This window comes from Salvelinus namaycush, chromosome 14 (assembly GCF_016432855.1).
Source record: "Salvelinus namaycush isolate Seneca chromosome 14, SaNama_1.0, whole genome shotgun sequence".
Taxonomy (NCBI): Eukaryota; Metazoa; Chordata; class Actinopteri; order Salmoniformes; family Salmonidae; genus Salvelinus; species Salvelinus namaycush.
Window position 1 is genome coordinate 31032356 of NC_052320.1, and position 26436 is coordinate 31058791.

The following is a 26436-nucleotide window of genomic DNA, read 5'->3' on the forward strand; positions in this document are numbered from 1 at the left end:
CCCTGTTATAAATATAGCAATCTTTATTTTACATAAGCTTGTTTATTCAAAAATGAATGATTTTCTTTAACAGAAAAGTAACAATTTTGACCAAACAACAAATTAAAAACCATTGAACATCATTAAACACTAAAAAGCATTTTTTTTTTTTTTTTACACTGACCAATGATGCACCCTTTGCAAGTCATCTTAAATCTCTGCAGTGCACAGAAAAGAAACAATCCAAGGAAAAATGAGTTACGCTTGAGGCGGTGTTTCAATTGGTTGAACACTATCAGTTACATATATCCATGTGGCTATTGACTGACCATTACAGTGGGTTGTAATGCCCATCCCATGCATTGGATACAAACATTGACAAGCTCTTCTCTTGTTATGAAGAGACATTAAACGGTAGACATTTTAATACTCTGTGCATCACTGTTTGATATTAGCTAAATTGGTAGGGTAGACATTCCTTAATTTTTGCTTTTAAAAAAAACATTCCTTATGTTTGACCAGGGATGGTACTGCGTCCCTACGGATATAGTTATACTTGGTTAATGATACATACAAAATGGGTGGATTGAACTGTTCCACACAGAGAGATAACTGATGGGCTGTGTAACAGACCAAAGTTCACTAACTATGAACAGAGAGAAACCTAAATGGGGATGCAGCTGCCATGACACCAGTGTTGCTGTGGGGGAGTTGGAGTGGCTGTAGGGGTAACATCAGGGAGTGAAGTGGATGAGAACATCTAAACATACCCTTCATTGTATTCATCAGTTACTAATCAAGCATTTATAGCACAACACTTAGGTCTTACACTAGCCTTTTCAGGCCATCATTTTGAAACCTTCCCATTTAAGGCAACTGCTGCATACCGACTGTATTGCATTTTTCACATACATCCCCATTTGGAGTAACTGAGTGTAACACTGGTGCCAGCCTGACCGACTCCTATTTCAACAACGCTACAGTATAACCAAAGCTCAACTAAAAAGCAAAACAGTTTAATGATTTAAAAAAAATATATATATATAAAATAAAATACATTTTAAAGAGAAAAAACAGATGAATATTGTAAAAGGAGTGTGAGGAAGTTGGAGTAACACCTATCACTAAAACATTCCAAACATATTTTTTTGTCATCCATGGTGACAAAAATGACTTGCGGTGGACAGAACACATACTCATAACTGTTGCTTGAATATCATAATGATGAGCTAGATTCCTAACTGTTAAGAGTCTGAACGCATGTAACAGATAACGAGAAGTGCTCCATTGACTTGCATCACATATGGCACAAGGTAACTGGAAGCATACAGCAGGAACTGTGTTCCATCTCTCAGAAACAGTAGTATAATGCAGGTCCATTTGTACTGCAATCACATGGGACAAAATGAAGTACATAGGCATATCATGTAAACATGATGAGACAATGGTCCCCTTGTTTGGGGCTTATTGAACATAATACAATTCAGTGTCATAGATCATGCAGGCCCCTCAAACTTAACCCTGGACCTTGCAGCCAGTTCCACTGCTTTTTTCCCATTGTTCCCCTCTAATCAGGGACTAATTTAGACCTGGGACACCAGGTGTGTGCAATTCATTATCAGGTAGAACAGAAAACCAGCAGGCTCTAGACCTCACAGGGCAAGAGTTGAATAACCCTGATGTAGGCTATACATAGGATCAATAACAGAAATGCAAGGCAGTCTTCCCTCATGACCATGTGTTCTTCCACTGAATGCAATACGCAATCTCTGATGACAGCTTTTCAGATGGTTCAAACAGAATGCAGAAATACTATAAAGAAATACTCTGCGCTATACGTTAAACAGAGAACTAGCATTTTTCTCTGGAGTGGAATACAGGTGGGAATTGTATGTAGATGTGCTGAACAAGTACCATTACTGAAACAGACAGGCATTTAAGTAATTCATATTGCTCGGACAGAAACACGTGAATACACTGTAGGCGTTTTTCTCATAGCTAAGTATATCATTTGGTTAGGTATAACCTGCTCCTTCCTATGGATAACATTTTATTTTCAGTGCATTTGGATAGTGGTAGCATGGTTATAGTAAGCAACATTAACCCCGATCTATAACCTTTGGTTAGATAACTTCTAAATCTCAAATAGTTTGTTACCAAATAACCAGATTCTTCTTTTATGACAACTAAACCTCAACAGAAAACGTATTCCTCATTCTCCTCTTCGGCTAGGAACCTTTTACACCACACATCTGCAAAAACGGATCACTATTGCACACCAGACTGAAATAAATTATCTTCATTAAAAAAAATCTAATTTTCCCCACCCTCAATGTATTCATAATTTAATTGGCTAATACTGCGTTCATAACCAAGTGGGAAGGTAGTAATTATCAGTTGGGTGTATTCACGTTTTGAACTGGGAAATATTATCAAACATGGAGGTCATTAGAAGGCTTGTGATTGTTTCGCTATTTTTTGCCCATAAAAAGTATATCCAGACCTCCTTTCACTTTCTAAATCTAAAGGAAGATTAACAGAATCAATTTTGTATTAACAATTTGTATTTTGTTCTTACCATAAACAACTGCTGAAAATACCGCCAAGCTTGCTGTCTTGTTTGTTGACAAATGACGTCAGAGAGGTGCAAGTGGGAAACTGAGCACAGGGCTGATAGTTTCCCACTAGTAATTACCAGTTAGAGGGGCGTTCAAGTGGATTTTTCCCAGTTGTATGCTGGTATTTTTGAAATGACGAGATGTTGTGAACGCAGCATTATACATTCATAGAAAGACTACCTCCAATTCGTCTCATCCAATGGGAACCCTGTGGAGACAAGGGGGAGGCGGTTGAGGTAATTCCACCAGCTCCAGCCGGACGGTGTCACCACCTGTCAGTCGTGTCACCAGACCAGTTACACCAGACGTCTTTGCCTGACCGGGAGGCAGAGGCGGACCGCAGGTTGGGGGGTTTGATCTTGAACACGAAGATGTGCAGGTGAGAGGCGATCTGGTTGCAGACGCTAACGCAGTAGCGCACTAGATCAAAGATGGACAGGAACTGGAGATAAAACAAGACAGACAGGATGGATGTCAAATAAAGTACATTTAAGGCTCTTTATTTACAGAATTTGTTGCGTTTTTTGTTTTATGTCAATCATCTTTTGCCCCTGAAAAGAATTGCATGAATATACGCTAGGCAATCTACATTGCACTGCAAAATACACAACAGTGATGGATTTTGGTATACTACTTTACCACTCAACTAAAGGGTTTTGACATCTTACGTTGGCTAGAATCAGTCTGTGAAGTCAAATGTTTATCTGCAATATGACAATTTCCTTGTCACGTTAATAAAATTCCATATGAAATTCTATTGTGTGGTATGACCGATAGGGGGCAATGAAGTTCTCTCGCAGTCCTACAGTAGGCTTATGCTTCTGGAATCTGCTTTGAACCTGCCAACCAATCACAGTGTGATTGCGGGGCGTTCCTGCATGTGGCTATTCCTGAATCTGCAGGAACGCACCCCTGATTGTCTATGCAATTTAAAATGTGGGTCAAAAGGGAAATAAAAGCATTATCAGAGTTTTTCAGGGGCGAAGGACACAGTCTACCGGTGTCACTCCCGCCTCCCCTGCTATGTACCGGAGTCTTCCTAGCTACTGAACAAAAATATAAACGCACCATGTAAAGTATTGGTCCCATGTTTCATGAGCTGAAATAAAAGATCCCAGAAATGTTCCATACGCACAACAAGCTTTCTCTTGTTTATCTCTGTTAGTGAGCATTTCTCCTTTGCCAAGATAATCCATCTACCTGACAGGTGTGGCATATCAAGAAGCTGATTAAACAGCATGATCATTACACAGGTGCACCTTGTGTTGGGGACAATAAAAGGCCACTAAAATGTGCAGTTGTGTCACCCAACACAATGCCACAGATGTCTCTAGTTGATGGAGCATGCAATTGAAATACTGACTACAGGAATGTCCATCAAAGTTGTTTCCAGAGAAGTGAAAGTCTAAAGAAATTAGCCCTGGAACATTTAATAGTGCTATAGAGCAAGACAAAACTAAAATAAGTTTAGAGATTTGCATAACATATTTGAATAATGAAATATTATACTAAGCTAATATTATACTAATTTTAAGATGTTCATACCATGGATCATTTAGCTATTTGATTTTTAGGACCCCTGTAGGTATTCCCCTCCAAACATGTTTTATATTATTTGATCAAATATTTAATTTGGCCTTTACTACTATAGCCCATAGAAACACATTGAATAACACATTCATAAATGGTGAAACAGACAGTCAAAAATAAATAATAAGGAATAAGGTTGATGTGTCTGTACCTATATCTACACTAAACAAAAATATGAACACAACATGCAACAATTTAAATGATTTTGCTGAGTTAAAGTTCATATAAGAAAATCAGTCAATTGACAGAAATTCATTAGGCCCTAATCTATGGATTTCACATGGCCGGGAATACAGATTTGTATCTTTAGATACCTTAAAAAAAAAAAAAAGTAGGGGCGTGGATCAGGAAACCTGTCAGTATCTGGTGTGACAACTATTTGCCTCATGCAGTACGACATCTCCTTCACATAGAGTTGATCAGGCTGTTGATAAGGCCTGTGGAATGTTGTTCCACTCCTCTTCAATGGCTGTGCGAAGTTGCTGGATATTGGCGGGAACTGGAACGCGCTGTCGTACACGTCGATCCAGAGCATCCCAAACACGCTCAATGGGTGACATGTCTGGTGACTATGCAGGCCATGGAAGAACTGGGAAATGTTCAGCTTCCAGAAATTGTGTACAGATCTTTGCGACATGTGGCCATGACAACCGTTTATCATGTTGAAACATGAGGTGATGGCGTCGGATGAATGGCATGACAATCGGTATCTCTGTGCATTCAAATTTCCATCGATAAAAGGCAATTGTGTTCATTGTCCATAGCTTATGTTTGCCCATACCATAACCCCATCATTGGGCACTCTGTTCATAACTTTGACATCAGCAAACCACTCGCACACACAACGCCATAAACGATGTCTGCCATCTGCCCGGTACAGTTGAAACCGGAATTAATCCGTGAAGAGCACACTTCTTTAAGATGCCAGTGGCCATCGAAGAGCATTTGCACACTGAAGTCTGTTACGACGCCAAACTGCAAGGTCAAGACCCTGGTAAGGACAACGAGCACACAGATGAGCTCCTCTAAGACGGTTTCTGACAGTTTGTGCAGAAATTCTTCAGTTGTGCAAACCCATAGTTTCATCAGCTGTCAGGGTGGCTGGTCTCAGACCCACAGGTGAAAAAGCCAGATGTGGAGGTCCTGGGCTTATGGTAGAGAAATTAACATTAAATTCTCTGGCAACAGCTCTGGTGGACATTCCTGCAGCCAGCATGTCAATTGCACTGTCTCTCCAAACTTGAGACATCTGTGGCATTGTGTTGTGTGACAAAAAAAATCAAAATAAACATAAATGCTCACTAACAGGGATGTAAAAAAATATGTGCACAAAACTTGAGAAAAAAGCATTTTGTGCGTATGGAAAGTTTCTGGGATCTTTTATTTCAGCTCATAAAACATAGGACCAACACTTAACATGTTGCGAGTCTCATCTTTCCATAGAGTGGTCATACTAGTTAGTAAGACAAATATTAGTAAGACAAATATTTGTGGGAAAAAAGTTGAGATTGTCCCGTCTTTCAAGAATCTCTGAGCTCTAAAAACAGCAACATTTTCACTCAGCCTCATCGCAAAATGTGTAAAATAGCTAGCTACCTATCCCACCCACTGTGTACTGGAGTCCTAGCTTACTAACTAGCTAGCACCCAGTGTATTAAACGCATGCCTTACAACTGCCCTCGTTAACAGAACTGTGGGAAAACAGTACCCGACTGTTGTCCTAGCAAGCTAGCTACCGTTGTCACCCCTGCCTCTTCTTCTGTCGGTTGACATCCAACGTTATGGTGCATTACCGCCACCTACTGTACAGGAGCACCCCTGCCTCCCACCTGTGTACCGGCTTAAAAATGGACCAATAAAAGTATGAAGAAGGGCTCCTGCAGATGCAGGAATGCCAACATGCAGGTACGCGCCGAATTATGGGCCACAATTGCACCCGTCCTCCAGGCAGGTGAAATTTTGTCCCGAAGACAAGTGTTTAATTCACTTTGACTCTCGTGTTCTTTCCATTTGTTATGTACATTAGCGACTCACAACAAAAAAAATCAACCTAGCCAAGTTATCAGTTCTTTTTCTTTCTCTCCGTTACGCGTTTCTCACCTCAATTCCGCTCCCTCTACACTCACACACACGGGTGCTGCGAACCCAAGCTCCCATTAGGCCTATAGAAATTAGTGCCTATAAAAACATACCCAACTGATGGGCTACACAACCAACACTGTAGACAAGCTACATTCCTTGCTAAATCATGACAGCCTCATCACAAATTAAAAACGGACTGGTTGATTAAAGTAGGGAAACGTGTTCCAACTATGAGCTACAGTTTAGGAATAATATATTTGTCTCGTTTATTTTCTGGGGTTTTTTGCGAACTGCTATAGTGTCCCATTTAGAAAATGGAGTAAATGGTGAACAGTGATATTGACGAGAATGATGCAACATGTTCAGTAGCGCGAGTCGCGGCTCAAATGGCGCTTGCAGTCTTTCATTTAGGAAATTACCTCACAACTCAAGTAGGCCATTGACAATGACTGCATATCAACTGCAGCAATTTCTGTATTTTGTGTTTTCTATACCCTAACTGTTAACAACGATGACGTGCGGAGCACTTCATATCCGTGACAAATAATTTGAAAGATGCATATCCCCCTTAATAAAGTTACAGCATTGATGCGTTAGGTAGGCCTATTTGTTAAATTTTTCCCTTGATGATGATCGGGACCTGTTAGTGTTAGTTTTGTGATAACTGCACTGTGATTTAAATTCTGTGGCGAAAACAGTTTTAAGGTTAGAGTTTTTTTCCTTAACATTAACAATAAAATGTTGTTTAAACGTTTAAACATTCACACCCCTACTTGGAACGTACAGTGCCAGTCAAAAGTTTGGACACGCCTACTCATTCAAGGGTTTTTCTTTATTTTTTACTATTTTCTACATTGTAGAATAATAGTGAAGACATAAAAACTATGAAATTACACATATGGAATCGTGTAGTAACCAAAAAAAGTTAAACAAATCAAAATATATTTTATATATTTGAGATTCTTCAAAGCAGCCACCCTTTGCCTTGACAGCTTTGCACACTCTTGGCATTCTCTCAACCAGCTTCACGAGGTAGTCTTCACTATTATTCTACAATGTAGAAAATAGTACAAATAAAATAAAAAAACAACAGTCAAAGGTGTCCAAACCTTTGACTGGTACTATACATGCACATGGATGAAGCTATGAAGGGCTATGGTGACTTACCAGTGCCACCCAGAGGACCAAGTACTCATCTATGAAGCTGTTAAAATACTGGTCCAAGAAGAGCAGCCCTGGCCCCAGGTAAGCCAAGTCATGGAGATACATCTCACTTTTCGTCATATGAGCTACCTGTAAAACAAACAAACAAAAAACAAGAGATTCGGCAACGTATAATAGAGTAAATAGAGTAAAGACCAAATAACTATATTGAGTCTAATTAAAAACTTGGACTAGGGCTGAAATTCAATGCAAGGTACGTTATAGCGCAGCGCACTATAACAGACTTAAAAGTAATTTACCCTTGAGCCGACAGTTATACCAAAACTAGTGGCTGGTGTGGCTATTGGAATGTAGACTGGCTTTTTCAGCATTTCATGTTTCACGGTCATGTTCAGTAGGCACAGAATGGAAGAAATCTATGCGAAACAGAGGTACTATCTGAACTTGTCCAATCAAAAAACGCTTGTGTTCCGTTACACAACACTTCGCTACAGTGTGCCCTAACGGACACGATCCAGGTCACCTGGTTCCTCACCACTAGCTTGTTGGTGATCTTGGCCGACACAAACCCAAAGGCCAGGACATAGAGACAGGGGTGCTTCTCAAACAGCTGGGACGCAGACTTCTTGTAGATCATGACGGCCAGAATGATGACCGACCCTATGTGGAAGAACGGCGACAGGACACTCGTTCCCTGAGGAAGAAGGGACATGGCTGTCACAATCACTGTACAGCTGAAAATTCCACTATCCTTATCCGTCTCTAAAGTGATAAATAAACCGCAAGGTAAAGTTCTGACTAGTAGCTTGGCTGATATCAATGAAAAGGGCATGATAGTCATCCATGTCACTATTTTATGGAGGCCTAGAAATGAAGCATGCCAAGTGTTGTGGTATTTAAGCATTAGAAAAGACTGGCTACTTCACCCAAAACAAATTCTGTTGACGTTTTTAAATGAAGCTTGATACACTCTATCATAGCTATATATAGTAATTGTAATATGGATCATATTACTACCAAAGTTGAAATAACCAATGCAACGAGCCGCAGTAAATCGTACGGTTTGCGACAAATTCCCACACACTGTATACTTCCACACACCAAGTCATCTTTTGTCAGCCATACAATTCAATTGGATCCTCGTTAGCCAGGACGGATCACGTCATCCTTACCGCTATGGTGGATCCGTTCTTTCCCACTCCTCCCGTGAATATGACCCGGAAGTAGTTGGTGCAGGAGAAGATGGCTCCCGCCACAGTGAGGATGGCTGGAATGAGCTTAATCTGGATGTTCACCACAGGGATCTGTGTGTTTGGGGGATTAGTAATAGCAGAGCCCTGTTTCAATATTTTAGAAACACATCCATCTTTCCTACCTTAAAGTAAACACAGATCTGAATTGGTTGGATTGGTGGAAGTAATAGGGCGGCAACTGGGCTTTCACCTATCCAATACCTTATAGATCTGTGCTTACCTCCAGGAAACAAGGAAAGGATGCACTCAGCAAAATCGCCAACATGCCATAACTTCCCTACATTCCCTACATTACTTTCATAAGTCTTGACATTCTTGAGGCTATAAATGTTTAATTGCATGTATAACAGTGTATTACACTAGATTCAATACAAGGACAAAAAAAGGATAGAAAATGCATCAAACTACAACTACAATGCATGTAACAATTAGCATTAAGGTAATTTCTTTCATTTCCAAGCAGTAGGAACAGGCCATAATTTGCTGAATCAAATGGGTTAAATGAATTACCAAGAACTGCCAAAAAGCTGGTCCTCCGATGGCAGCCAGCAAATACATGATTATAATGAAGAATTGCACTTCAGTCACATCAATGCTGCACAGGCAGAGAGACAGAGGAATCATATGCAAACGGTTAAGTGATTTCACATTTCACACAGTATTATCAAAATCAACATGCACATAGCACCCCCTAGCAGGTCCTGCACAAACGCCATCCATTCCTCTGGGTTGTGGGTTAGTTGTGAGTGTGTGGGGGGGATGTAGAGAACATGTCCCTCGAAAGGCTGAGAGGAACCTGATCTGATAAGGTTACATTTTTTCTGGCGGACAACCTATTTAACTCTTACTTACTCTGTCAAGGGCTTACATCATATCAAATCATATTGATAAATCAAATCAACCATACTCCCAGAACATTCGTCCCTTGTCCTTGTTGTGGCTGTTCCCGAAAGCCAAACAGATAAGCAAATGTTGATACACTACCGGTCAAAAGTTTTAGAACACCTACTCATTCAAGGGTTTTTCTTTCTTTTTTTACATTGTAGAATAATTGTGAAGACATCAAAACAAAATGTAGTAACCCCCAAAAATATATATATTTCATATTTGAGACTCTTCAAAGTAGCCACCCTTTGCCTTGATGACAGCTTTGCACACTCATTGAATTCTCTCAACCAGCTTCATGAGGTAGTCATCTGGAATGCATTTCAATTAATAGGTGTGCCTTGTTAAAAGCTAATTTGTGGAATTTCTTTCCTTCTTAATGCGTTTGAGCCAATCAGTTGTTGTGACAAGGTAGGGGTGATATACAGAAGATAGCCCTATTTGGTAAAAGACCAAGTCCATATTATAACAAGAACAGCTCAAATAAGCAAAGAGAAATGACAGTCCATCCTTACTTTAAGACATGAAGGTCAGTCAATCGAGAAAATGTCAAGAACTTGTCTTGAAAGTTTCTTCAAGTGCAGTCGCAAAAACCATCAAGCGCTATGACGAAACAGGCTCTCATGATGACCGCCACAGGAAAGGAAGAACCAGAGTTACCTCTGCTGCAGAGGATACGTTTATTAGTTACCAGCCTCAGAAATTGCAGCTCAAATAAATTCTTCACAGAGTTCAAGCAACAGACATCTCAACATCAACTGTTCAGAGGAGACTGCGTGAATCAGGCCTTCATGGTTGAATTGCTGCAAAGAAACCCCTACTAAAAGGACACCAATTATAAGAAGAGACTTGCTTGGGCCAAGAAACACAAGCAATGGCCATTAGACCGGGGGAAATCTGTCCTTTGGTCTGATGACTCCAAATGTGAGATTTTTGGTTCCAACCGGCATGTCTATGTGAGATGCAGAACAGGTGAACGGATGGATGATCTCTGCACGTGTGGTTCCCACCGTGAAGCATGGAGGAGGAGTGATGGTGTGGGAGTGCTTTGCTGGTGACACGGTCTGATTTATTTATAATTCAAGGCACACTTAACCAGCACTCTGCAGCGATATGCAATCCCATCTGGTTTGCGCTTAGTGGGACTATCATTTGTTTTTCAACAGGACAATGACCTCCAGGCTGTGTAAGGGCTATTTGACCAAGAAGGAGAGTGATGGAGTGCTGCATCAGATGACCTGGCCTCCACAATCACCCGACCTCAACCCAATTGAGATGGAATGGGATGAGTTGAACCACAGAGTGAAGGAAAGGCAGCCAACAAGTGCTCAGCATATGTGGGAAGTCCTTCAAGACTGTTGGAAAAGCATTCCAGGTGAAGCCGGTTGAGAGAATACCAAGAGTGTGCAAAGCTGTCACCAAGGCAAAGGCCTACTTTGAAGAATCTAAAATATATTTTGATTTGTTAAAAACAAAATTGGTTACTACATGATTCCATGTGTTATTTCATAGTTTTGATGTCTTCACTATTATTCTACAATGTAGAAAAAAGTTTTTTAAAAATAAAGAAAAACCCTTGAATGAGTAGGTGTGTCCAAACTCTTGACTAGACTGTAGTTTAAAGGAAACCTCAGACGGGGTGCCCACCCACTCACATGCCAAAGCGCAGGGTTCCTGACACGTAGGTCTGCCAGTGAGCACAGTAGAACATGAACATGCCGGCGAAGCAGCAGAAGAACATCCAGTCTGGGTTAGTTCCAAGTTGGACGGCGATACAGGTCCCCAAGACCACAAACACTAAGAGAGGGGAGAGAAAGTAGTCAGAGACAGAGAATGAGAGAGAGAGAGAGAGATAGAGAGCAAGGGTGGGTGATAGAAAGTAAGAGTCAAAGAGGCAGGTATATTCTGATTCCTCACTTTGTCTTAATTGTGTGTGGAAATTACTATTATTTGACCATGCTGGTCATTTATGAACATCTTGGCCATGTTCTGTTATAATCTCCACCCGGCACAGCCAGAAGAGGACTGGCCACCCCTCATAGCCTGGTTCCTCTCTAGATTTCTTCCTAGGTTTTGGCCTTTCTAGGGAGTTTTTCCTAGCCACCGCGCTTCTACACCTGCATTGCTTGCTGTTTGGGGTTTTAGGCTGGGTTTCTGTACAGCACTTTGATATATCAGCTGATGTAAGAAGGGCTATATAAATAAATACATTTAAATAAATACATTTGAAATGAAAAAAATATTAGTACCAGTGACATCAATGCATGCAGAGAGAGGGAGAGAGAGGGCGACAGAGAGTGATAGAGAGAATTACACAACATGATGTTTCTCAGTCTTAAATCATTATGTTGTTTACATCTGTAAGTGTGTTGTGTACATTTATGGGTATATTGTGTCTGTCTTTAAGTGCATATTTGTTGTGTCCATCTTCCATGTAATTTGTAGTCTGTGAGTGTGTTGTTTATGGTAGTTTGAGACGGTATACACACGCTCCAGCACACACACCTGTTGAAAGGGAGTCACAGCCATGGTCAAAGAGCTCTCCCAGTGGGGTGCTGCTATTGGTGCGCCGTGCCTGTTTCCCATCGATGGCGTCCAGTGATTGGTAGATGAAGAGGCCCACTGCACAAGACAGGTACACCCACAGCGGTGCCTGAAAGGTAAAGGGAACAAACATTCAACATTTACAATAGACGGTCTACTAGTGCTCCTCGACTTCCACAGAAAAGTATGAGTTTCGGCCTTTATGAACACAATTTCTATGTTTGAGTTATAGGATGTTATGTCCAATCCATAGGTCAAATTGGGATTGGGAAGTCCCTACTAGTTCATAGCCGCACCCGGGGGGGTGGACCTTTTCATTTTTGGGAGAAAGACAGGTCAGTTCAGGTGACTTTTTAAAAAGGACATTCTACTCCAAAATGAATTAAAATTAAATTATACTGACATCTAAAATATAATTTCCCCCTCAAGAAATAAGTCCCATGGGGCTCCGCTCCACTCATAGAACTGGAGTTACAACTCTGGTAACTATCGTTCTATATCGTGGAATTCCGCCCCAAAGGGGAGCTCCGCTCCTAGTGGTTTAAGGCAGAGCCCAACGCTCCGAAAAGTACTCCCTGCCGAGCCTAACACTTCCCACTTAATGAAAAGGTCGGGCTCAGCCATGGCTGCGACAAAGTCCTGCAGTACTGTAACACACTGTCACAATATACTGCTGGGCAGATAAAACACAATATGAGCCATACTAATCTGTACAAGCAGATAGATGATACTTCAATATTCTGTCAATATTAAACAATTGGTCTAATAGTACTGTAATACCAGTTACAGAAACTATATCCCTCATCCTTCCGCCCAAACACAGTCATAGACTTGTGGGCAGGTTAGAATACATGACTCTACTGTACTACACCTTCAGCCAGGAGTCATACTATGTAGTCATTCTAACAGGAAAAAGCAGACCTGATGGAACCCCGTCCATTGGTCTTCTCCCTTTAGTTCTAGTCCTCCCATCAGCAATGCTGAGTGCAGAAGACATACTCGCTGATTCCTCAGTATAACCCGCCACACTCAATCCATTAGCCAAAGCCAATGATTCGTGGGCAGATAACAGAATATGGGCCATACTAACCTGGCTCAGCAGATAGATGATACCTCAATATTCCATAAACATTTTGTGACCAGTCTAATAGTTATGTACTACCAGTTACAGAACGCTTTCCCTCATCACCCCGCCCTAATCAAATCAAATTGTATTTGTCACATACACATGGTTAGCATATGTTAATGCCAAACACAGTGATACACTGGTGGGCAGTCAAAGGACATGTTCTCTACTGTACTAACAATATCAGACAGGAGTCATATCACACGTCTCTCTCTTGGAAAAAGAGTGGATCTAATGGGAACCAAGCCCAACAGTCCTACACCTCTTTCCCTTTAACTCAAGTTCTCCCATCAGCCACGCTGAGTACAGAACGAGCTAGAAGACATGTCTAGAAGGTAGAACCGGATAAAAGGAGACTGTGACGACCACGACGCCGCTGCACAAATATCCTCTACCACTGTTCCTCTGAAAAGGGCCGTAGACGCCACTACTCCACGAGTGGAGTGGGCTCTTACACCCAGAGGCAGTGGCCTCCCTGCCGCCTCATCATCAATGCCGTCACAAAGCCAGTGAAACAGCCGCTGCTTATATAGTGTTCTACCAAGTGTACTAGCACCGTGATACACAATCAACTGACCTAATCATCGCCGTGCGCTCCAAGTAGCACGCCAAAGCGCGCACCGGGCACAGGCGATGAAGCCTCTCCGCATGGGAAGGGGGGAGAAGGCCCACAGCTTAATGGTCTGTGACCTATATGAGCTCTTAATAACCTTTGGCATAAATGCCAGGTTAGGACGTAACACCGCCCTGCTCAGATCGCCATTAATGGCCAGGCAGTCGGGTCTCGTCGAAAGAGCACTCAAATCACTGACACACTTAGCCGTAGTCAAAGCGCGCAACATTGCCGTCTTCAGAGATAACATCTTGAGGGGTATTGATTCAATGGTTCGAACGGCGTCTTCCAGAGTGCCTCGAGTACCAAGGCCAAATCCCACCGAGGAAGCGTGGCTCTAGGCATCTGCCTAAGCCGACTGACATGCCTAGTTAAAAAAATATTAATTTAAATGTAATTTAAGCCGCCGCGTTCCCAATAGGAACCGTTTCATCAGAGGGTGGCTGAAGACTCTCTCTGCCAAACCCCTCATGACAAGCGGAGATCGCTGCCGCAAACACCTTGATGGTGGCGGGTGAGCGCTGCTTATCAAACATGAATTGTAGGAATGAAAGCATACTCTCAACCTGACAGCACACAGGGTCCACATTCTCTGTGGCACACCATTGTGAAAACACATTCCATCTGCTGGCATACGTCCTGGATGTGGAACTGGCACGTGAGCCTTGTATGGTTCTGATTACTAAATCAGATAACCCATGGCGCTCTAACCTGTCCCTTTCAGGAGCCAGACCATCAGTGGTTGGCCGATTAAAAGGCAATTGCCTTATCATGCCTCCCGCCTGAGACATTGCGTCCTCTCGATGTGGAACAGGCCAAGGTGGCGCAACCAGCATCTGAGTCATCCCTGCGAACCATGAAGACCCTGGGCGATCAGGGGTTATCAATATGATTGACAGACCTCCTGTTCTCACGCGGGCTAACAGTGAGAGAATGCAGAACAGCGGTGGAAATGCGTACAGGAGACATCCGGCCATGACTGGTGTGCAAAAGTGTCTATCCCTAGTGGCAATTCGTCCTGGGCTCGTAGAGAGAACCATAGGGTACACTTTGCGTTCATACGTGACGCGAACAGGTCTACCTCAGCTCTCCCAAACCGTTCCCATATTTGGAGAACAATGTCGGGGTGCAGATGCCACTCGTTGTCTCGGGGACCCCCTCGAGACATGAGGTCTGCTCCGACGTTCTGATAGCCTGGAATGTGTGCTGCTGTCAACGAGCGAAGGTGCTCGTGAGCCCACAGCCACAATTCCTCTGCTAGCTGGTGGAGTGCAGGAGACCTAACTCCTCCTTGGCGATTTAAGTAGGCTACTGTGGTTCGGTTGTTTTACCAGACCAACACGTCGCGACCCCGTAGGGTAGACACAAACTGGGTCAGAACCAGTAGAACTGTCTCCAACTCCAGGAGGTTGATGTGGTGTCCTGAGGGAGGCCACACACCTCCGATCGCTTGAGCCTGACATTTCCCTCCCCATCCAGTCAGACAAGCGTAAACACTGGAATATAGGAGGACACTGCCTATTGGGACACCTTGCATCTGAATGCACGGGCCTCTCCAATAGTTCAAGTCCGCTCTGAGCGAGAGGGGAACCACCAACAACCGTTTACGATGCCGCACTGGGTCTAGTCGTAGTTGGGCGAACCATCGCAGTGTTCTGCGCATGTGCAGCGGAACCACAGAGTGGGCAGACGACATGAGACCCAAGAGTGTCATGAAGGAATGCGCCGTCAACGTGTAATTAGGATGAAACCTTCGTAGGGCTAGCAACAGGGCAGCCCGTCGAGGATCCGAAATTCAAGCCTTCATAGTCAGTGTCTAGCTGCAGTCCCATGTAGACAATCCGATGACTGGGCCAGGGTCCGCTCTTTTCCCTATTCACAGAAGCCTGAGATTAATCACTGTCTGTGTTGTGTGTGCGATTGCCAGCTCTGCTGACGGGGCGAGAACCAGTAGGTCGTCTAGGTAGGCCAAGACCCTTATCCCTTGACGACGCAACGGTTCCATTGCCGCCTCCACGCATTTGGAAAAGGTGCGAGGTGCCAGGGTGTACCCGAATGGTATTCTCGCATACTCGTACGCCACCCCTTGGAAGGCAAAATGCAGAGACTTCCTGTGACGCGGATGAACCGGCACATGGAATAACGCGTCCTTTAGGTCTTTGCTTATACAAAAGTCTTTGTTGTGGACACATTCCACATTCGTAAGCATTCGAAAGGGCCGTTTGGCTACGCTCTCGTTGAGAATGCGTAGATCCAATAATGGCCTCATACACCCCGTCTTTTTTGGCACTAGTTAGGGCGAATATAGCCTGCTGTTCCGTTGCTCTCGGGGAAATACTGTGACCGCATCCTTCGCCAAAAGTTCTGTAATCTCTTTCACAAGAGCGGCTACATTCTCTGGCGATTTCATCACCGTTTCTACCACGGTCGAAAACGGGGGAGGAGTCCGGTAACCCTTCTCCAGCATCCGGCTTAGCCAGTGGGAGAGGGTGCAACTTCACTGCCACTCCCAATAATGCTCTGAGAGCGGGAGAGCGTGAAGTTGTGGTGCATTCAGTAGGAAGGACCTGTATTCCTCTATGGCCCATGCCACCGCTGTCCTCCGACATAGAAGTGGTGGCACAGCCCAGGGTGGGCCCCCCTCGAAAGGGGGAGGAAATATTAGCACGTTCTGTGAGAAACGGGGGCGACAACACGGTCATACTCGTAACCTGAACGCAGCACGGGTCTGAACTGCACTGAGGCTATTGCCTGAGTTAGTGCGCAGTCTCCCAACAGCGATTGCGTCATCGACCCAACATGGGGTTGTGTATGCAGGCTGTTCTTTAAACCCTGAGCCACATTACTCCTAGGAGTCTGGGGTGTAGGGTGTTTATGAGGTATAGCATGGCGGCTCATCAAAAGCGTCCGCTTTGCTGCCCTCTTATCATTGCCATATATAGCATCCTCATGTGTGTGCTCAGCTACAGAGAGAACCTGAACGATCTCTGGTTTGTTATGGAAAAGAGGTTCTCGTGACAAATACAATTGGAATCCAGTCTTTATTCAACAAACATCATGTTGGCTCCCCCATCTCTTTGTAGGGCAGCGGGGGGAATAGTAGGCACTGTTGCACAGGGCGTTGCGCTCTTCCCTCTCCTCCTCGTCCTGTCATGGTCGCTTCTGGCTGCCCTTAGGTTGTCGCCAGGGTGACGTCATGACCACCTCTCTGGCCGGTGGAGTGGCTGCTCTCTCTGGCACTGCGGGAGTGAGCTGGATGCTGCCGTTCCTCGGGCTATCCGTCTGGCCGTAGACCCGGGTCTACTGGAGACGGTGAAACTGGGTGGCTCTTGAAAGCGATCTAGATCCTCCTGCCAATGGCAGGTGTCTAGATAGTAGTTTCCTCCCCTCCTCCAGCTTTTCGAAACGCGCCGTTGCCTCTGACGGCGACTCCAAAGAGGCCGCTGTCAGATGGGGGCGTTCAACAGGGTGGCTTTGTCGGATTCCTTCATGGCCGTCAGAGACATCCAAAAATGTCGTTCCACGACCTCCCCGCACACAGCCGACTCCTGGGTGAGATGAAGTACGGCGCCGGAAATTCGACGCCTCTTCTATCGCCTCTCACGACAGCTCAGTCTTGCCCGTGGTGAGACGGGATAGAGAGGCTGCCAGGATATTGTTGGCAATATTGTTCACTGCTGCTACAGCCTGGACACCTAATGCAAAGGACTTCTCTACCAGCTGAGCTGTGAGCCTGTCCTTTGTCATAGGTAGAGTGGGCTTTTTGGGTGACTGCCAGGAGCTCAAACCTGGATGAGGTACGCAGCCATGGCATGCTCGAGCCTGGGGATCCCCTGGGGCCGTCTGCAGTCCCTCTGGTGAATGGGGTGTAAGCTTTTACCGACACTCTCACCCTCAAAGGTGACCCCCATGAACCTTCCACATATTTTCAGAGCGAGGGCATGGCTGGTGCCAGTGGCACCGCCGCCCTTCTTGGTCGAGAGTAGGGGCCGCCCTCCATCATGTCCACTTCCGGGTTGGAGGCAATGGGGGGCAGCATGATCTCAAGCTGACTCGCAGCCCGCTCAACAAGCCCTGGAAAATCAGAGCGCAAAGAGGCGGTTGCATAGGAGGGGGCTGCTGAAAATTCAGAGCCCGTCTCATCCTTGCACTCTCCATAGGGAGTTTTTAATAAAAATTAAAAAAATCTAAATCGGTCAGTGGGTTAAGACTGATCCACACACTTCCCAATATCCTCATCTTCTCTAGAGGCGGCATCATCAGATGCCTCAGAACCTGAGGCTAGCACAGACATGGCGTCCTCGAGGGATATCCTCCCTAAAGAACGCCCATCACCGTTTCCTCTCCTTTAAAGATAGGAGGGCGCAGCTTGGGCATTCCGGGGGTCTGTGAGGCCGCCCCTAGAGTGCTGTGATCCTAGACACATGAAACATAAGTCGTGTGAGTCCACAGCCGCCATGGTGGAGCAGCGACACTGAGCTCTTAAGAGCTTTTGAGTTAGGTGGAAAACCTGGAGTGCTCATTCTAGAGGGACGATGTCGAGACTTGGATATCGACAGCAGGTTCGTCCTGAGACTTATCTTCCCTTCTCGGCTTCTTCAGTCTAGTCCAAGTCGCTGAAAATAATGGGGGGCTGACTGAGGGGAAGCATCCCCTTATATAGGGACACCTGTACTCCCATTGGCTGCAGGTGTGTGCATAGTTCTCTCAGGCTATTCGCTGCCTAGGCAGTGGGGTAAACCACTAGGAGCAGAGCTCCCCTATGGGGCGAAGCTCCACGATATAGAACATAATTACAAATCATTTTTAGACTGCAAATTGACCGCAAGAAGCCAAAACACTGAGGTAAATCTTCAGTGAAAATATTTGACTAAGCGCAATGTTGTGAATAAATTCCACGATCTGGACATGAGCGAGTACTCTGTTCGGACCCAATACTGTGTGCACCCGTACGCGCACTGAAATCTAAGCCCACCGTGATGTATAGTACCTCCAACCAGGTGAAATGCTGTGAAGAGTGTGTGTCCCGGCCTGTTTGAGTTGGTTTTTTTTGTGTGTTTTTTTGTGTGTTTTTCCAATGTATGCTTTGGCCACAAATACAAGGATAGGATGAGTTGACAACATTACCTGGGTAGGAGTTAACAGAATGACATTTTTCCTGGACAGTTACTTTAATGTAGGCCTACCCGTTGCACCTGACTCGTGTTACATTTAGCCCCGGTCTACCCTACACATTAAAATGACATTGGCAAGCGCTAACGCTGTTAAAACTCTAGTTCTGAAAAGCTGCAGTTCACAAATGTTGGGGATTTGAGAAAGAAAAGTGTAGTAACACTAGAAAGCTCTCAGGTCCTACAGTGGCCATCAAAACTGCTATCAGAAGGTGTGTTCTCTTATGACTGCATTAACAATGTTGTGCAATGACTGGGCATGCATGTTTCTCTCCCTATGCGCTGTGCAGCACTCACTGTTTGAAAGCACCGGAGAGAAACTTCTCGCATAGAATGTGACAAGCTGGCCAATTGAATAGGTAAACTATTCTAATATGGGGTCGTCTGATTTTGCTGTTGCATATGTGTTGGCTGAGAAATTAAATGACAACAATTTGAAAGCCACCAGGCTTTCATTTGACCCGGCCCAATTTAACCCCTGGCAACAACAGATTATATTTCAACTGATTGGGTTGAAAGTAACCGAAACCTTCCCATGTGTCAGCATACAGTATTGATCTAAAGTGCGTTTAATATCAGATTAAGAGGGCCAGTTTGTTTGAACAGCTGCCCCTTAAACTAGCCGTGGGAGGAGGAATACATGGTGGGATCTAGTTACCGTTGTGCAAGCTTCCCTGATAACAAACTGTAGCTGATAATATTTGAACGCAACATACAGTAGACTAAGAAATGTAACACTATGGAAGGGAGGTTGGGTCAATTGCAGATTAAACAATATCCTCAAGTGATCTCATTTTCAGACACAAGATAACTTAACAACCTTGCCTATATTACAGTCAAGCCTCCAGCTCCAAAGCTTTAGACAATCAAAACAAACCCATGAACTTGATTTCTCCACTGATCCTGTGTGGCTCAGTCAGTAGAGAAAGTGTTTTGGGTTCGATTCCCAATGGGGCCACCCATATGAAAAATGTCCACTCATGACTAAGTCGCTTTGGATGAAAGTGTCTGATAAATGGCATACAGTGCCTTCTGAAAGTATTCAGACCCCTTGACTTTTTCCCACATTTTGTTACCGCTCTATTCTAAAAAAAAAAGAATAATGTATCCTCAGCAATCTACACACAATACCCCATAATGACAAAGCAAAAACAGGTTTTTAGAAATGTTTCACATTAATAAAAAACAAATACCTTATTTATGTAAGTATTCAGACCCTTTGCTATGAGACTCAAAATTGAGCTCAGGTGCATCCTGTTTCCATTGATCATCCTTGAGATGTTTCTACAACTTTGTAGAAACACAACAATAAATTCAATTTATTGGACATGATTTGGAAAGGCACATACCTGTCTATATAAATGGTCCCACAGTTGACAGTGTGTGTCAGAACTAAAAACAAGCCATGAAGTCGAAGGAATTGACCGTAGAGCGCCGAGACAGGATTGTGTTGAGGCACAGATCTGGGGAAGGGTACCAAAATATTTCTGCAGCATTGAAGGTCCCCAAGAACACGGTGGCCTCCATCCTTCTTAAATGGAAGAAGTTTAGAACCACCAAGACTCTTCCTAGAGCTGGCCGCCCAGCCAAACAGCAATTGGGGGAGAAGGGCCTTGGTCAGGAAAGTGGTCAAGAACCCGATGGTCACTCTGACAGAGCTCTAGAGTTCCTCTGTGGAGAATCTTCCAGAAGGACAACCATCTCTGCAGCACTCAACCAATCAGGCCTTTATGGTAGAGTGGCTAGACGGAAGCCACTCCTCAGTAAAGAGCACATGGCAGCCCGCTTGGTGTTTGCCACACAGTACCTAGACTCTCAGACCATGAGAAACAATATTCTCTGGTCTGATGAAACCAAGATTGAACTCTTTGGCCTGAATGCCAAGCGTCACGTCGGACGTGGCACTATCTCTACGGTGAAGCATGGTGGTGCTAGCATCATGCTGAGGGGATGTTTTTCAGTGGCAGGGACTGGGAGACTAGTCAGGATCGAGGCAAAGATGAATGGAGCAAAGTACAGAGATCTTTGATGAAAACCTGGTCCAGAGCAGGACTGAGGAAGGTTCAATGACCCTAAGCACACAGCCAAGACAACGCAGGAGTGACTTCGGGACAAGTGTCTGAATGTCCTTGAGTGGCCCAGCCAGAGCCTGGACTTGAACCTGATCTAACATCTCTGGAGAGACCTGAAAATAGCTGTGCAGCAACACTCCCCATCCAACATAACAGAGCTTGAGAGGATCTGCAGAGAAGAATGGGAGAAACTCCCAAAATACACGTGCCAAGCTTGTAGCATCATAGTAAAGGGTAAAGGGTCTGAATACTTACGTAAAATGTGATATTTCAGTTTATTATAAATTAGCAAAAATGTATTTTAACCTGTTTTTGCTTTGTCATTATGGGGTATTGTGTGTAGATTGAATCCATTTTAGAATAAGGCTGTAATGTAACATAATGTGGAAAAGGTCAAGGGGTCTGAATAATTTCTGAATGTACTATATGTATGTATGACTCATACTTAAGAGGACTCAAATACTAAAGACCATGCGACTGTGTAGCTAAAAATACATAACCCACATCCGATTCTAATCGATTCACAATTAAGCCAGCTTGAATAAGTAGTCTGAGGGAGACCATTCTAAATGCCTATTCCTACCCTCTACGGCTCGGGAGGTGGGAGAAGGGGCCTGAGGATAGATGTGTAACCTGAGAGGACGGGGACATGGGGTGCCTGTCCCCAAGAGCCCTGTAACGCACCTCAGCAAAACAAGCACACATGACATGGAGCATTGCGCAAGCCTGGCCCCAGTGACCAAGAGAAAGGAAAAGCAAAACGTGTCTAATGTTAAATATTGATAAACTAACAATAATTGGTCAACCTTTCTCCATTCACAGTCATAGCCTAGTCATATCTACTTTGTTAAAATTGACAGCCTTAAAATTCCCTTGATCGTTTTTATTCTATAATGTTGCTTAAATAATTTTTAAGCACAACACTTTTGTGGTGACACACACATCCTGCTGTATCACATCTTCTAAGCAAAAGCATTAAGGCAAGCTAACTGGTTTCGCATTGACAGGCAACATTCCTAAACAGAAAGGAAAACGCAGCACACTGCTGCTAGTTTCAATATGCCTAGATTGTGTTTTTTTAATCCTAATTGAATATTGTATGTATATTACTGTAAATATTGATCACATTCCTTGTGTATGATCATATATTTTGATACATTGAATGTTAATATTGTGAACTTATGTTATACATTTTTTACCTCCTGTTTCAGGAAGAGATGTCACGGAGTACTGCCCCTATATATAGGACCTTCCACCGCCACCTGGGATATGGATGCCTGATGAAGACCTTAGGGTCGAAACGTTGTCATAAATAAATATCGCCTGGGAGCATGAGCAGCAGTGTTCGGCGCTTTCCTTTCTGTTTTCCTTGAGTTTGCCTACAACTCCAGCATCTACGGAAAGTACCTGAATGTGTGCCCGTTTTTCAGCTTTTGTACATTCATAAAACACACATCCTTTCATGAACCGGTTGATAATCTACAATCACTCGTAGTTGAAATGCCAATCTTTAGACATTCATGACAACAACATGTTACGTAGGGGCAATTCCACAGTAACAGAGTGATGCTGAAACTCTGATTTTTCACTTGAAAATGTCAAACAAAAACCAATGATTGGCAAGCTAAACAAACCATAACTCTATGCACAATGACTAATTTTAACAATAACCACAGAAATTTTACAAAAACACATTTATTGAAGAACAGTGCAAATGCTAAGTTTGGTAACAGAATTACAGTTGTGCTGTTGGTGCCATCATTCTGTTACCAACACTTGCCTCTGCACTGTTCAAGTACATGAGTTTGAGAAAAAAAAATGAAGTGAAAAATCATAGCCTTAGCATCACTCTGATACCGTGCAATTGCCCGTATTACAACGAGCAAAACCCCAGAAAAAGAGTCATAACTCTTCGACAGGTCAGATTCCAAAAACATGTCACCAGTACCAACTCACACACTTTCGTCTTAGTTATACAACATGGGTACTGTTGACATTAGACCTCCACATGGAAGGTCACAGGTAAAAGACTGCATGGTGGCCAAAACACCTACAACTGCTCTGTGTCTGAAAACCTTAGCTGCTGTCAAATCCTTGCATCCTGATTTCCTCAATTCCTCTCAAAGCGCATTTAGAGGAGAGGATCCAGGGTCCCTCCTGTCGACCTCCTCCAATGAGCTTTGAGAGGAATTGCGGAAACTAGGATGGCGGGAGGGAAGATTTGACAGCAGGTAACATTTTCAGACAGCCAAGGAAGTGACATTCAAATTCAGTGAGTTGGTCCTGTGTAGCTCAGTTGGAGCATGGCACTTGCAATGCCAGGGTTGTTGTTTCAATTCCCACAGGGGGCCAGTAAGAAAATGTATGCACTCACTACTGTAAGTCAATCTGGATAAGAGCATCTGCTAAATTACTAAACTGTAAATGTAAAAAGTCACTGTTTGTGGCATTCTGGTGTTTTACCATAACACTATGTTCATCAAATACTGTTACTGTAAGATGGTTTAGAATAGCTTGATTCTCACAGAGACAACAAGGACAGTAGGTATAGTGTAGCATTCTTACCTACAACAAATTGCACCCAACATTGACAAAACAGAGACAGACATTTTGATAAACCTTCGCTTGGTTATTACTTAGTAGGAATACCTGCAGATTAATTCATTTAAATATGCATACTCAGTGGGAGGGAGGGCCATATGAGTGACAGTGTGTGAAAGGGATCCAACATCAAATTCTTTCCAGGGCCTAGAATTTCCAGTGATGCCCCTACATGGACCTACCTGTTCAGTGGCAGTGGGGCAGTAGTACACCAGCACCAATGTGGTGAGAATGTTGATGGCCAGGCCCACAATAGTGATGAGGTTGGGGGCTATCCATGCCGGCACACATGCCACTAGCCACTCCCAGTAGTGCTGCATGAAGGGCTCCAGAAGTGAGCGGCCTGCACTGCTGTATCTGTGCTCCTCTAACTTCTTCAGCTGGTGGCGCGACAGCGGCGGAGCCGGCAGTTGGATTAGCTTACTCAGGACACAGGAACTCCCCCCACCACTGCAGGCTGTAGTTGGACCTGCAGTGGTAGTAGGCCTGTATGAAGGGTCCACACTCTGGTCCTGAGGGGTCCATGTCGTTGTCCCCCCTGCCCCCTGGCCTGCCTTCGCCGCCCGGGTCCGTGGTGCTCTCTGACCGGTGCTGCTACTCATAGGGGAAGTCGAAACCGCACTTCACGTGGCGCCTGCTCTGCCTACGACTGCCTCCGCCCCGGTCCAATTCAGGGAATCCACAGTGGGGCCACAACCGTTTTACTTGGTTGAAGCCTAATGAGGAGAAAGAAAGATTTATATTTTATTTGACCGTAATGTTAAGCATAATTTGACTGTGGCAGTACACTGAGCACAAGCTGCAGCGGGAGGGCTGGTAAAACAGGAACTCTTCAACCATACATGCTTATCATATGTTTCCTGATACATTCTGCTAATACTGCAAACAGCAATCAGTGAGACAATATAAATAAATAAATGCAAGACTTGCATAGTTAAAGCATTGAATTACAAGGGTATATACGTTGGGTAGACATTTGTATACCTACCCATAGTGAATAATAACCAAATCATGACTACGAAAAATACATTTAAAAAACAATGTTGAATAATTAGTTAGAAGGTTCATGTCATGTTGCCCTACAGTACTTGTTAGGTAACGTCGTTAGCTAGCTACCAACAAAATCAACTGGCTAGCTAGCTAACGTTACCTTGCTAAGCTAGCTATCTATCAATATCAGCTGTAGCTAACTAAAGGTAACTGTCACAACATATATTTTTTTCATATTACCATACGTATAAAATGTAAAATAGGTTCTCAACACAATAATGTCATGATTATGAAGAGCTGAGTTGACATGCAGTTGTCCTTCGGAAATCTCTTACCTAGCTTGATTCCGTTATACGGAAGCGGTGGCCTCTATCGTTGTCTGGCTAACAGCTAGTGCTTACTACACTACGGCCTCTTCTGTCAGCTTATATGTAGCTAACAAGCAAACAAGTGCATCGAGCAGCGACAGCAGTCTAGTTCCCAACGAGTTAGAACCGTTTTCGGGAAGACTAGAATCAACTGATGCAGGTGAATATCGCGAAACTCGACCGCGGCTTTGAGAAAGAGCGGAAAGATTTTTGACAGGCAGGCGTAGGGATTTCCCACTTCCGTCGCACAATTTAAAAAGACCGGCTCCTTGACTGCATTCAATAGCTTTTTATGATAATTTAGTATGACATACAATATATTAAAATAATATATTAATAAACCAGTGCATTAGTTTAATATCAAAATAACTTAAATGAACTGTAAATGGAATGAACAGTGGTATGTCAAATGAAGGCCTTGTGGTAATATGGACTCTTATTTTGAAATACCCAAAGTCAACTACTTTGTACCATAATCTAAATTGCTTTTGCTTTTGGATTGAGACACAACATCTTTGTGTAGATACACTACACGACCAAAAGTATGTGGAAACCTGCTTGTCGAACATCTCATTCCAAAATCATGGGTATTAATATGGAGTTGGTCCCACCTTTACTGCTATAACAGCCTCCACTCTTCTGGGAAGGCTTTCCACTAGATGTTGGAACATTGCTGCGGGGACTTACTTCCATTCAGCCACAAAAGCATTAGTGAGGTCGGGCACTGATGTTGGGGGATTAGGCCTGGCTATCAGTCGCCGTTCCAATTAATCCCAAAGGTGTTCTGTGCAGGCCAGTCAAGTTCTTCCACACCGATCTCGACAAATAATTTCTGTATGGACCTCGCTTGCTGCATGGGTGCATTGTCATGCTAAAACAGGAAAGGGCCTTCCCCAAACTGTTACCACAAATTTGGAAGCACAGAATCGTCTAGAATGTAATTTTATGCTATAGCATTAAGATTTCCCTTCATAGGGGCCTACCCCTTCTTTGGACACTGTGCTAACAAACATCCAAACAAACTTCAACGCCATACAACACTCCTTCCGTGGCCACCAACTGCTTTTAAATGCTAGTAAAACTAAATGCATGCTCTTCAACCGATTGCTTCCCGCACCCTCCCGCCCAACAAGCATCACTACTCTGGACAGTTCTGACTTAGAATATGTGGACAACTACAAATGCCTAGGTGTCTGATTAGAATGTAAACTCTCCTTCCAGACTCACATTAAGCATCTCCAATCCCAAATTAAATCTAGAATCAGCTTCCTATTTCGCAACAAAGCCTCCCTCCTTCACTCATGCTGCCAAACATACCCTCGTAAAACTGACTATTCTACCAATCCTTGACTTTGGCGATGTCATTTACAAAATAGCCTC

At 43.8% G+C, this 26436-nt stretch overlaps 1 protein-coding gene across 1 annotated transcript; it reads right to left on the bottom strand.

Moving 5' to 3' along the window:
- LOC120059384 (choline/ethanolaminephosphotransferase 1-like) lies at nt 1–25270 on the bottom strand. The gene is made up of 9 exons (XM_039008394.1): nt 25024–25270; nt 23881–24414; nt 12077–12224; nt 11227–11368; nt 9197–9281; nt 8606–8737; nt 7969–8127; nt 7437–7562; nt 1–3039 (listed from the first exon to the last, which is right to left on the bottom strand). The coding sequence occupies exons 2-9, from the start codon at nt 24298–24300 to the stop codon at nt 2863–2865; spliced, it is 1389 nt and encodes a 462-aa protein (XP_038864322.1). The 5' UTR covers nt 24301–24414; nt 25024–25270; the 3' UTR covers nt 1–2862.
- Between the last annotated feature and the right edge of the window lie 1166 nt (nt 25271–26436).